At 40.2% G+C, this 12,530-nt stretch overlaps 1 protein-coding gene across 2 annotated transcripts; it reads right to left on the bottom strand.

The window, feature by feature from the left end:
• Positions 1-854: 854 nt before the first annotated feature.
• rab14l (RAB14, member RAS oncogene family, like) lies at positions 855-11,786 on the bottom strand. Of its 2 annotated transcripts, XM_046838530.1 has the most exons (9): positions 11,615-11,786; positions 11,357-11,503; positions 6,150-6,208; positions 5,821-5,874; positions 4,468-4,645; positions 3,073-3,139; positions 2,845-2,932; positions 2,699-2,729; positions 855-1,706 (listed from the first exon to the last, which is right to left on the bottom strand). In XM_046838530.1, exons 3-9 carry the CDS (start codon positions 6,199-6,201, stop codon positions 1,529-1,531), a joined length of 648 nt encoding a protein of 215 aa, XP_046694486.1. In that variant the 5' UTR covers positions 6,202-6,208; positions 11,357-11,503; positions 11,615-11,786; the 3' UTR covers positions 855-1,528. The 2 variants fall into 2 exon arrangements, with proteins under 2 accessions (XP_046694486.1, XP_046694487.1); XM_046838531.1 differs by lacking the exons at positions 11,357-11,503; positions 11,615-11,786 and adding an exon at positions 11,196-11,295.
• Positions 11,787-12,530: the final 744 nt, after the last annotated feature.

The following is a 12,530-nucleotide window of genomic DNA, read 5'->3' as shown; positions in this document are numbered from 1 at the left end:
CTGACTTACGAAGGTCAAGTGCTCCCCGTGACTGTGTGCGCAGCCTTGTGCTGCCATCTGTTGGCCAGATACAAAACTATTCTTTAAACTTTTTGATACCTTATTTTTTTGGTGTTTGAAATGACTAATGTATTAAATCTAATTTCTACCTTGAATACAAACAAAACAAACCAAATCAAATCTTTTCTGTTTAGAATCTTTTATTATCATTAAAATCAAAATATCGACATTTGAATCATATACACGCGAAAATGCATTTGAATGTTAGCGCAGCTCTTTCAAAATGTACTATGTATAAAGTGTATACATTTTAAACTGATGTGAATGAAGCCAGAAGTGGTTATTCAGACACGGCGGAAACGGACAGAGCAGGAAGAACTCTTGACACGTTCGCGTCCTCGAGGACAAAACCGTTCTGCGCTTTCTAAAGAACTTCCGTTTTATCGCTGGGACGGATTCTAAAAATCTTGCCACGCGTAAAGCCGAAAGGAGGTGCGTAGTGGAAGTTAAATGGAACACCGTGTGAGCAAAGTGAGGAGGCACACGTTTAAAAAAAAAAAAAAGTGGATGGTTATCAGTATCATCTGTACAAAGGAAAGAGTGCTGCTATATACCTTGCGCCCCCCCCAGACATATTTAGCCATATATACAGCAGCTGAGTGAAGTGTTATGATACAACTCATGATGTCTTCCCCTTCAGTAATCTGCAGTGTCTCTATAAAAGCCTATTTGACAGCGGCGGGTCAAATTTACAGCCGGAACGAGCGAATCCATCACGCGGCATTCACGAACGAAGCTTTTTTTTTTTTTTCCCGTCACACCGAGATCAATAATAAAAAATAATAAATCGCAACTGTGTAAAACGGCATGTTTAATTCTGACAGAGAAAAGAATAAGATTAGACAGTGATGGTTTTAATATTAACGCTAATCGTAAGACTGTAAGGCAACAAATCAAATGCTGGTTCTAGTACTAAATGGACATGGTTCGAAGGAGGGAGGGTTGGGGGGAAACGGGGGACTGAGGCCCAGTACAAAGAGAGAGGAATCTTTTGAATGATGACATGAAAGGAAGTGCCTTTTTGTAAAGTGTCATTTTTTGAAAGAGACTTTCCAACATCCCCAAAAATGAACACACTGTGATAAAATATACACTGTTAAGCTGATTCGGAGTATCGGTATTACGGTCGACGCTGCCTCGGATCGGACGCATGTTCCGTTTTAATGGTTTTGAGGATTCAGCAGAGCGCTGAATGAACACGTCATGCTTCCGTCATGCCTCTGAATATCAGCTGAGGTCTGCTCCTGGTCAGTCAGAGCACGACAGAAGAAAAGGGACAAACCGGTTAAATGGAGTGCGTGAGAGAGGGGGAGGATAAACTGTTGAGCATGTGTGAAGTTGCCTTGGTCTGCTGGCCCACTGCTCACACCGCCCCCTGCAGGTCGGGAAAGGATGAGGGTGGGTGAAAGAAGAGGAGTAGGAGGACAGGTGGAAGGGGATGAGAAGGTCGAGTACGTAGTGCTGGTCATTAGCAGCTGCATCCTTCCCTCTGAGGCTGTGATTCGCTGGTTAACCGGCCACCCTGAGGGGCAGAAGGCTTGTGTTGGACACCGGATTCGGCCGCGTTCAGGTCCAGGCTGCCGTCCTGAATGTTCTGGTAAATCTTCTTTGCAGCCTCTAGGAAAGCGTCCTCCACATTCTCGCCTCTGGGGGTTGGGAACATGGGTAAGATGACCATTACGTATCTTTTACAAATGACAGAATCCTAACCTGTAAATGTTAAGAGTTAAAGCATGAGCTATATTCTATTCCAACCCCTAACTTCCGTTTATGATTAATCAGCAGTTCTTTCCGTTTATGACCCATTTAAGACTCGGTCCACTTTCTCCCAGCGCTGTTTGCAATCTGTAAATCCGCCATTCAAACATGCATGAGTTTTCGAATTGAAATCATTTTCCCACTGCACAGTGTGACCTCGCCATAGACAAATCTGATTAAATAAAGCGACTCGTTAAAAACAAGAAGAAACACTATAAATGCTAGAAACATCTGGATATCATCTGTGCCCTTCACACAAGCCAGACTTCAGCCTGTATGATATATAATAATTACTGTTACATCACTGCTGGCTCTGATTTATTGTTGTTGATTAATTTTATACAATAGCAGCTCAGAGTTCTGGCTGGGAGGCGAACCACAGGTTTATATTAACTCGTTTAAATGCATCGTTTCTAGAATACCCATTTATTCACTGGAATTTGTATGGTTGATGCACCACGAACAATGGGATTAAACGGATCTCCTGTGACAGCACTTCCTAACAGTCGCTAGGTTTTGCACCACAAAGCACGTCTTCACGACAGAGGAATTTGGTTTTCCATTTGAACGACAATTACGTTTGTGTGTCAGATTAACTTCGAAAGAAAGAAAAGGGGAGGCTCTTCATGAAGATTCAACTGTATACAGCTGCTATAAAGCGGGTAAGGTCATTTGTTCCACAGCATTAAATGCATTACCTGTAATTATTAATGGATTAGAAAAAAAAAATACTTGAAATATTCCATATTTTTTGGCAAATTGCTGTGAAGAATGAGGAATAAAGCACTTCTAGGATATCAGGTTGAATTCAACACTGCTACGTTTTTGTTTTGTGCTCATGCATGCACATATTTTTTTTTTACACACACTGCAAACTTACGTTTTCGCGCTGGCTTCCAGGAACAGCAAACCTGCAGAACAGGAAACGACAAATGAGTAAAGCAAAAGGCGCTCCTCCTGTGTGGATGTTGGGTAATAATAGGTTTTATGAGCGTGTGCTGACTCCCATAACCTCCATAACCTCACCGTTCTCCTCAGCAAACTGCTTGGCTTCTTCATACGTCACATCTCGCTGGGCTTCCAGGTCGGCTTTGTTTCCTATGAGAATGATCACCTGTAGAAACACAAAAATAAAATTTTTTAACTTTCTAAAATGAACCCATCTGACAGAGGTTACACTCTTTACAAAGACACATCTTAGACGGTTTTATAGCAGTTTATTTTAAAACTCCATAAAGAAATAAAAGTACTTACAGTATTGGGGTTGGTGAGGTTCCTGGCATCAGTAAGCCAGCTACTGAGGTGGTTATACGTGCTTCTCCTGTCACAGCGATAGACGCAAACTATGTCAGCAAAGCACAGCAGAGAGCCAGCACATAAGCACCTGTCATTATATTCTACTTTAGCAGCGAGCAAACGTATGCGTTTATATAACCGCCGTACCGAGCCTGTGATCAAAGTTGTTTCAAATGACTATGAATAGAAGTGTTCACTAAATTAATAAAATGCTGATCCACTGCATTGTGCTACAAGTGTAAAATACCATCACTATATTTATAAATCTATGATACTACACTTGATCATCCACTACAATACAGTGGAACCCGGTTATCTCGCCCTCGGTTATCTCGACAACCCTATTAAGTCGACGTTTTTGAAGTGGAACCGCCAAATTCTCGCTTTTTCTAAGCATTTTTTATCGGTTATGTCAACTTTTTTTATGTCGCCGAACCCTGATATCTCGAGCACAAGGGGGGAAAAATTTGCCATTTAACGTCGGTTATCTCGGTGCAGCCGCAGAAGAAGTGGCGGAAGTGGCGGAAAAATCAAGTCTTACAGCTGCTACAGGTGTTGTATTGTATACTGGTGAATCTCTGCTGTTAGTTAGTGCTAGTGTTCGTAGTGTTAGTAGGGGCGCGGCACGGCTTTGGGAAGAAAAGAGCAGCCGTTGAGAGAGTGCCGGTGGGAAGGCACTTACCGGGATACGCATGAGCGATAACAACGACCGCCGTGAACCAACATATACCAACAATAACGGACAGTGAGAGTGTGGAAGTTTAAATAGGAGCTGGTGATGATAAACGAGCACCATATGTGCGCGATTGAAGCCGAGCTTCAGAGAAAGCGGCGGCACCTGACACGCTGAAGGGGGCCGAAGGGGGCGTGGCAGGTGGATTCCTGACAGATAAACATGTACTGTATGTATTTTTATAGCATGCCTTCATCAAACAAATCGCAGCAACGCTGTTGTGTAAAAAAACCCTTCAAAAACACGTGCATGCACATTCTCATTTATTAACGCACATCATGTACATAAAGAAATTTCAAGCACGTTAATATATTGCCGCCATTTTGATTTTCGTTTATCTCGATCATCGGTTATCTCGATGCTTTTTGGCGACCCCCTAGGACATCGGCATAACCGGGTTCCACTGTACAAACATTCTATTGAGCAGTTTAGGTTTAGGCTCTTCTTTTTTAATAAATAATGCAAAGGCTACGAGAAATCATTTAGGGAAAACAAAATGACTCAACTCTGATCCATTTAACTCACTAAAATGAGCCTCCTGTTGCGGCTCACCTTGCATCTCTAGGCTAAGGGATAAGAGCTATGTGCATAAACAATACACTGAAGGATGAAGTTTCTACCTGGTGATGTCGTAAACCATGAGTGCTCCGGCAGCCCCCCGATAGTAGCTGCGTGTCACAGCTCTGAAACGTTCTTGCCCTGCCGTGTCCCAGATCTGCAGCTTGATCTTCTGCCCGCTAACTTCGATAATCCTCGTTCCAAACTCCACGCCGATTGTATGGGGGCAGTCGGCCATGACTACAGGGATTGGGAGAAATGACAATTTCTTTGAATGCCAAAGGGGGAGATTCTTACACGTGAGGCTAATCTTCTATTAGACAACACAGTAGCAAACTTTACAATTGTCATTGCAGAGTAAGCCACGGCACAGTACCTGCTACTTAATGGTTATCACTTTAGCCAGGATTGAAGGTGTAGCGCAAAAAATAAAATAAAAGTAATACAGATCAAATCCAATTGTATCATCAGACAACATTTTTGCTGAAATCATCACCCCGAAACAACCAGAAATGCTTTATATCCTTACAGATGTGTGATGAGAAAATGGCCAGTGGAAAAGTACACTATATCCCCAAAGGTAATTGGACACATGACCATAATACCCATATGCTTTTTGAACTCCACTTGCTGTTATAATAACCCCCCACTCTTCTGCGAAGGCTTGGGGCTTTAAGAAGTTGTCCATCCTGCCACAAGCGCGTTCACCCTGGTGTGCATGGGAGGACAAACAGGCAGCTCCAAGCGAACAGCAGAAATGCACGTACTACCCTGCTTTAAAAAAAACGGAGAGCTCAGGACTGCTGTTGTTTCATGTTGGTGCACGAAATGGCATTTGAGATTTCGCAGGTCAAAATTAACATTGATGAAGTCATTGATGAAGAAAAGCAAGTGCTAACAAAGCAAACGAATGTCGGAAACACAGGTTAAATTCTGGGACTAAACAGTGGCATAAAAAACTGGATTCGATTTCAACTTTGATGCAAAGAAACTTATTCCTGGATCTATAAAGCTCTCGAACACCTAAAAGCATTTGTTCTCACCTCCGCCCATTAAATAACCCATTTGTCATCACCTAAGCTGGAAGAAGCTACAAGAGCTAGAACCAGCTAACAGAGTTTCTCTGTCGCATTTTTAACCTTTTCTCTTCAGACTGCACAAGTTCCTGTTTATTTTGCGCTCTCAATGGCCCACTTGTGTGGAGTGATACAGGATGCGTCCTCGGTGAAACACGGGCCCGCTCCCTCAGCCAATAGTCCTAAACCTTTATTATGCATTTTGGAGAAGACGTTCATCATGCGCTATTCAGCCTCAAGAGCCTCATCCTATTTCTTATCATCAGTGATTTCGAAAAGCATCACTCTAGCATTTCCTGTGCATAGATATTTGTGACAAAAAAACGGTGTGGTACTTACATTTCTTTTCTGTAAACTGGTGAAGCAAGCATGACTTCCCGACCCCCATGTCCCCTGAGGATAGAGCAGAAGACACGTCACATTCCACACAGAAATTTAATAGTACAGTCACACAGTATATGCTGACCCTTCTTTCTTACAGTGTGAGAAAAGAAAGCCATGTACAAGGACGTCCATGGTTTCGTCAAATAACCGAAGACAAAGAGGAGAATAAATCCATAGTCGTTAGAGTAAATATGAATAGAATACAGTTTGTCTGCACAGGCTATAAACTAATGCAGAAGGTATCTAACTTGTTAACAAACGAACAAACTCTCGTACACACTTACCGATGATGATGTATTTAAAAATGTATGAGTAGTTGTACGGTGCGGTGGCCATTGTGGCTCTAAAAATATAAAGAAAAAGGAGAGAGAGAGAGAAAGAAAGAGATCAATTTAATCATTACACTGCTGAATTGGCAGCTCCTCCTGTGTGCATAAAGACTATCCTTAGCCCTAATTCACAATATTCTCACACTAGACATCCTTTTACACTGCACCTCTTGTCTTCAATCTTGATTTGTAATCTGCTTTCACCTCTGTCTTGCATGTCAAGGATGAGATGTCAAATGTTAAAACCGCTATACAAATAAAAATCAAATCAATCAAATTCACGTTAAACCAGGTGCACACTGCGATTCTGGCCATGATTTGGTTGTCTGAGAAATTTGGTTGTCTGAAAAAATCCTAAAAGATTCCTATAATTTCAACCAAAATATGCGATTGCTGCTTTGGCATGTTCACCGACAGCCGATTAATTGGCGCTGCGATCATTTCTGTCCTCCGATGAAATTCTGGCAGTGTCAACAGATTTCAGACTCTTTCCTGCAGCGTGACTTCTCCTATGGCGTAAAATGCATCAGGTGGACAGAGTGGACAAATTTTGGAGTTATGGGGGGAAAACCACAAAAACGCTACAGATTGTTTTGTTGCTGCTATACTATTAGCGAGAGAACGTGGGTCTGAACATGGAGGGATGACGTCCAAAACTTCGAATGAGTCTTTTCCTCGTGTGCATCAGTCTTTCTGTTGTACAGTCTGACACTATGAGAATTGAGATACAGTCTGACAAGCAAACAATCGTAAAGGACTAATAAAAATCGCCCGGCGTTAGACCTAGTGACTAGTACAAAGATAAAGAATTGTAATTCTTTAATTCCAGTGGATGTGAATACTCAGTTTAGGGTGTGGCTGAATTTGGCACTTCCAATGTCAGTGGGTCCTCATACGAAATATGATGTGGTTTGTCACTTGATAACGACGCTAAATAACTACCATCCTTTTTTTTTGACAGTCAAAATAAAAAAAAGCTGATGATCAACAGGTTTATTGGCTGAAGAGTCTAAATCTGTCAATGATGAACACATTTAAGGAGACTTTCCTGTAGCAAAAACACAGCAGCTTCTAACCTCATGGAGGCTCTTCAACTTAAATTAGACACAGCTTAAACAGAACAGGTCACACCAATAACCTACACAAAGAAACATTTATTGATGAAGCACACAATGCTATTAGCTGCCAAAAACATTACTGATAAAAATCTGTTTTTATGGTTGCCCATTTCCTTTTACAAAGAGGGGGGGAGGGGGTGTTTGTTTGCTGGTTTATCAAAAATTACCCAGTGTCACTAGCCAACTTTGGGTGTCTGTGAGCTCATGACGGCTAAATAGAGCTGACTTAGCTTTCATTAAAACCTTTCTAAAGAAGCACATGATCTTCACCCTGGAAGCTGTAGAGAGATCTAACTGGTGGAGGGAACTAGCCAAAATTAAGGAAACGAGAAAAAAATATATATTTAAAATCAACTGAATTGACCACGTCTATTTAAGACTCTTCAGAAACAAATACATGATAAAAGAAATCTGAGCTGAAATAAACACTTTACCAGCATACAGTTATGGTGCATGTAAAATTATGTATTTCTTTCTTAGGTGGTGTAATTCTTCTGACTATAACCAGAATCTGCACAAAGCTCCGTTTTAAAATTTACAAATTTTTTTTTACCTCAAAGCATGTACATGGTTAAGTAAATGTATAACTAAATAATGTAGTAACTGTGGCAATGAGTTGTTACGTGGTATGATGTAGAACTCTGATCACGCGCTGTTGGGTGGGGAAAAAAACTCTCTCGGTCACTAATCCATTTTTGTTCAGCAGGGAAACAAGAGCACATCCAGACTGTAATAAGACGAGACATAAACCAGATGATATACTTGTGTTATGTGTCAAAAGCTGCCCAGGCCTCTAAAATATGACTTAACATCACCTTGATTCGTGGACTAAAAAGCCTTCGTAGCTGTTCTCTACATCCAACCACGTGTGCTAATCTATAAACCCAACACTATTACACGGATGAATAGCAACAAAATGAAAGCATCTCAACTATCGTAACAATAAGTCAATCAGTTTTGACCTGAACACATGACGCACAAGTCTGTACGCTTTTCTAGGAAAGACTGTAAAGAAGTCACACCGGTTTTCTGAGATCGATATCAGTTTTGAAAAACAATTACTTTTTGTGATTCATAAATACAGCATGGTTGATTTTTCCCCTCGCATTCAGAAACCGCAAGCTCTCAGCAAACTACTGCTTTCTCACCACCCCTCATATGACTCTGCCTCATTTGACAATTTCATTATTCTTCACGTAAAATGTGAGACTTCAGCAGTGCAAGAACACACCTTCTTGCAATTGTAATTCAAGGTGATCCGAGACCACAAATCCGATCTCACAGAAGAGAAATACGACCACACTATATATATATAAAAACTGCAAAAAGTCTTTCTGACTCGATGCACAGACCTGCGTTAAGGAGAAACAGAGGAAGCATGTGACCAGTCTGCCGTCTCAGCACTTCCCTTCTCTGATTCAGAAAGCAGAAATCTCTCACAAGTATTCATTTTCTTTTCCCTGCAGAACACCACACTCTCAGAATCATATTTTTAACAATTACACATGACATAATACAGATGATTCTTAACTGCAGTAAGACACAGTCAGTGAACTAAACCATGCTGTTCATTTATCTTTAGGGTCTTGGTGGTCCTGGAGTCTATTCCTGGAAATACACAATGGATACCAGTTAATGGCACAGAGCCATGCACACACACAACAAATTTCCTGATCAATCCCGGAAGAAACCACAGAACCTGGATAAAACTCACACATACACAAAAACTACCTGCAAAAGTCCACAAAGACAGTAATCTGAGATCAGTATTAAACCTGGAGATGTGATGTGGCAATACTGGTGCTATGGTTCTCACAGAAACCATCACTGCCAAAATCTTCTGCCTAATATAACTTTACTGCATGTCCCTTACAGGCTTTACAGACATCTAATATCACCAGTAGCCAACATCAGATAATGAATAATGGCAAAACAAGTCTCAAGTAAACTTCTTTTGTCCTGAATACGTCCCTGTTTTAAAAAACTACACAAAGCATACAAAGACTCCGTCCATAAAATGAACATGTTTTACTAAGAATTTATGAATTAATAAACAAAGTACATCTTCAAAGCCACTATTAACATATCTCAAATAAACAGCTGAAGAGTTTCCTTCAGTGACAAATGTAAACTCAAATCCAAAATACTAAATTATGTTTTAAATACAGAATAAAACAAACAGTTCATGCTGTTGAATGGAAAATTATAATCATATAACAGCAACTTGGCAGTGATTACCTGTTTTTCTTTTTTATTTATTAGGATACATCTTACTTTTATCTATTCACAGGTAGCGCTGTGGAATGATTGCAACACAAACTCCCTGAAACAACAGGAGGAAGAAAAAGATCCAGACTTAACAAGTCTAGCACGTGTGGCATTTGTGAATAGGTTGATAGTGTAGAAACAATAAGGGGCTTTTTACTTGTTAGGAAGCTGAGGTCAGACATGACACAGAGCGCCCCCTAGAGCACAGACAGTTAAGGGCCCTGCTCAAGTACCCAAGAGTGGCAGCTTTTCAATACTAGGCCTTGAACCCCCAACCTTCCAATCAGTAACCCAAAACCACTTCCCTGAAACAGAGCCTGTGATATAAATTACACCTCCAGCTACAGTCAAAGCCAGTTTTTTGTAGAAAACTAATCAACACCTGCTGACTAATAAATAATAAAAAAAAAAGGACAATACATGAAAAAAAAGCCTTCTAAGCCAGACATCTGGGTATATTTATTTATAATTTCCATGCAATCCTTTCGTTAACCTTTATAATGATAAAACCTGACAGTAATGTAATAACATGACACCAGTAACATTAGGCTCTTATTCAGTATAATCACTAATACTGAACCTGAGGTTTCTTCTAAAGCAATACCTCTAAAACAAAAGAAATAATGTGTGATAACATGGCTCATAAAAATTATTAATTCTGTAACATTAATTATGCATCTAATACAAATGCACTGTTTGAACACCAGAGCTTTTAACTCGTGAAACCCTTAAACGTAAAGCATTGAGGGGATGCTGGTTACATGATCACATTCTTTCCTTTAGATAAATAGAGTTAGTTAGTTAGTTAGACAGACAGACAGACAGACAGACAGACAGACAGGGAGACAGACAGACAGAAATAATCTGTCATTGCATAATACAAGTACACAGCATCTTCCAGAAGTGCAAATAATGGAGTGTTTAAACTGACAAGTTCAGATAAATATGTAAATATGTAAAACAAATAAATATAAAGGCAGTGAAAATGTGTGCAGACACTGTTAACCAAGTACATTAATGGAAAAAATAGAAAGATATACATATACACATACACACACTTTGGGTCTGACTTTGGAGCTCCATTTCCAAAATAATTAAAATAATGCCTTTATGTTTTAATCCATCGTTCGCCCCAGTTTTGAGACTTTAGTCAACATTTTTGAAAATAATTATGAACCGCTTTTCCTTCTTTTCTTGTATAATTGTATAATAGATTGTGTCTAAAAACAGTGTATCTTCATTGCAGGGGGTTTTCTAGGCTCCTTAATATATATTATATATATATTTATAAAAATACATATCAATCCAATCTGACACAATACTGGTAACAGTGGTGGTGTCATTAGAAATAATGCTGAGTTACTGTAAACATGAAAACACACCATCGGCCATCTCTATGATACATTACAAAGATGCTTAGCAGGCAAACCCAAATAATAAAAGCTAGCTAGTCTGGAAAGAAACTACGAATAGAATAGTATATATCAATTTCGAATTAATTTTAAAAAATAAAATAAAATGTGGGTGTAGTCGGGTTGCCTGCTTCCTGTTTTCCCACCAACAGTCCACTGATTCCTGCACTTGCTAACTCGCCTGTGAGTCCAGTGCCGCTTACCTGAGGCAAATTAGCTCGCATGCTAACCGGTTTATTCTAGCGGTTGACACTCAAACTGTTCACTCTAGACATGTACACCGGGAGACTACTTATCTCGTGATAATTGTATGGGAGTGTGAGGCAAAATGTCTGCCCTAATTACACACGAATAAAGCGCTTACCAGGGGGGCTGTGGTGTTGATTTCACGCCGTGAGCTTTCCGAGCGGATCTGCAGCGTCCTCTGTGCTGGAGGAGGGAGACTGCCTTTCCAAGATGGCGGCCCCTGTGACACAGGGTTTCCTCTGGCGTACACAAAGGGCCACTAATACTACAGAGAATGTCACAAATAAGGATTTAATCATATTTATTGGTTACGCCGATCTGGCATATAACATTATGACCGAAGTGAATAACACTGATCATCTCTTTATTATGGCACCTGTTAGTGGGTGGGTATATTTATAAGGCAGCAAGTAAAGAGTTTGTCCTCAAAGTTGACGTGTTAGAAGCAGGAGAAATGGGCAAGTGTAAGGATTTGAGCGAGTTTAACAAGGGTAAAATTGTGACGGCTAAACGACTGGGACAGCATCTCCAAAGCTGCAGCTCTTGTGGGATGTTTTCCTCTTCTGTGATGTAGCTGTAAGAAAGGATTCTCATTCAGTTGTATTTCCACGCTTCACCACTAGAGGCAGACATAAAGTTTACCAAGCATGACAAGTTATCTATGACGTCACAGTGCACCGTTCTCCATCAAGAGTATTGATGCCATGTAATAATAAAAAAAAAATTTAAATAAATAAATTTAAAGTATTGATGCCATGTGAAGCGAAGGCTGGCCCGTGTGGTCCGATCCAACAGACGAGCTGCTGTAGCTCGAATTGCTGAAGAAGTTAATGATGTTAATGCTCGACACCAATGCTCGGTGGTCGTAATGTTATGCATGATCCGTGTAAATATCAGATTTTCACAAAAGAACAAAGTAACATATAAAGGGATCTTATTGTTGTGCAGCCAACAAGATTGAAAAATAATATGTACATCGTAACAATCATTCACTTAATATTGCCAATCAAAAGCAGTGATTTCAAGTTCAATTATAGAGGGGGCCCAAAATTAAATACTGGATCTAAGCAGAGACACAAACACTGTCAGACAAGACACAGACAGGATACTTGGGCAGTTATAATTGAAATATGATTACTTCGTAGGCCCGATATAATGGATCGGCAGGCCAGTTGTGACCCGGGGGCCTTAAGTTTGACCAGTCTAATCTAACGTGCTGCACATATCCATTAATATAGGGATCTTCCTTTTAATATTGATTGATTGATTGATTGATTGACTGATTGATTGAT

The sequence above is a fragment of the Silurus meridionalis genome, chromosome 25 (genome assembly GCF_014805685.1).
Source record: "Silurus meridionalis isolate SWU-2019-XX chromosome 25, ASM1480568v1, whole genome shotgun sequence".
Taxonomy (NCBI): domain Eukaryota; kingdom Metazoa; phylum Chordata; class Actinopteri; order Siluriformes; family Siluridae; genus Silurus; species Silurus meridionalis.
Note: the sequence above shows the minus strand (reverse complement) of the source record. Positions and strands in the feature narration are given on the sequence as shown.

Excerpts from the sequence above, each read along its gene's own strand:
- rab14l (XM_046838530.1), bottom strand. The coding sequence starts at position 6,201 with ATGGCCACCGCACCGTACAACTACTCATACATTTTTAAATACATCATC. Across the intron at positions 5,875-6,149 it reads TTTTAAATACATCATCATCG|GGGACATGGGGGTCGGGAAG; the intron begins GTAAGTGTGTAC and ends CTCTATCCTCAG. Across the intron at positions 2,933-3,072 it reads ACCTCACCAACCCCAATACT|GTGATCATTCTCATAGGAAA; the intron begins GTAAGTACTTTT and ends GTGTTTCTACAG.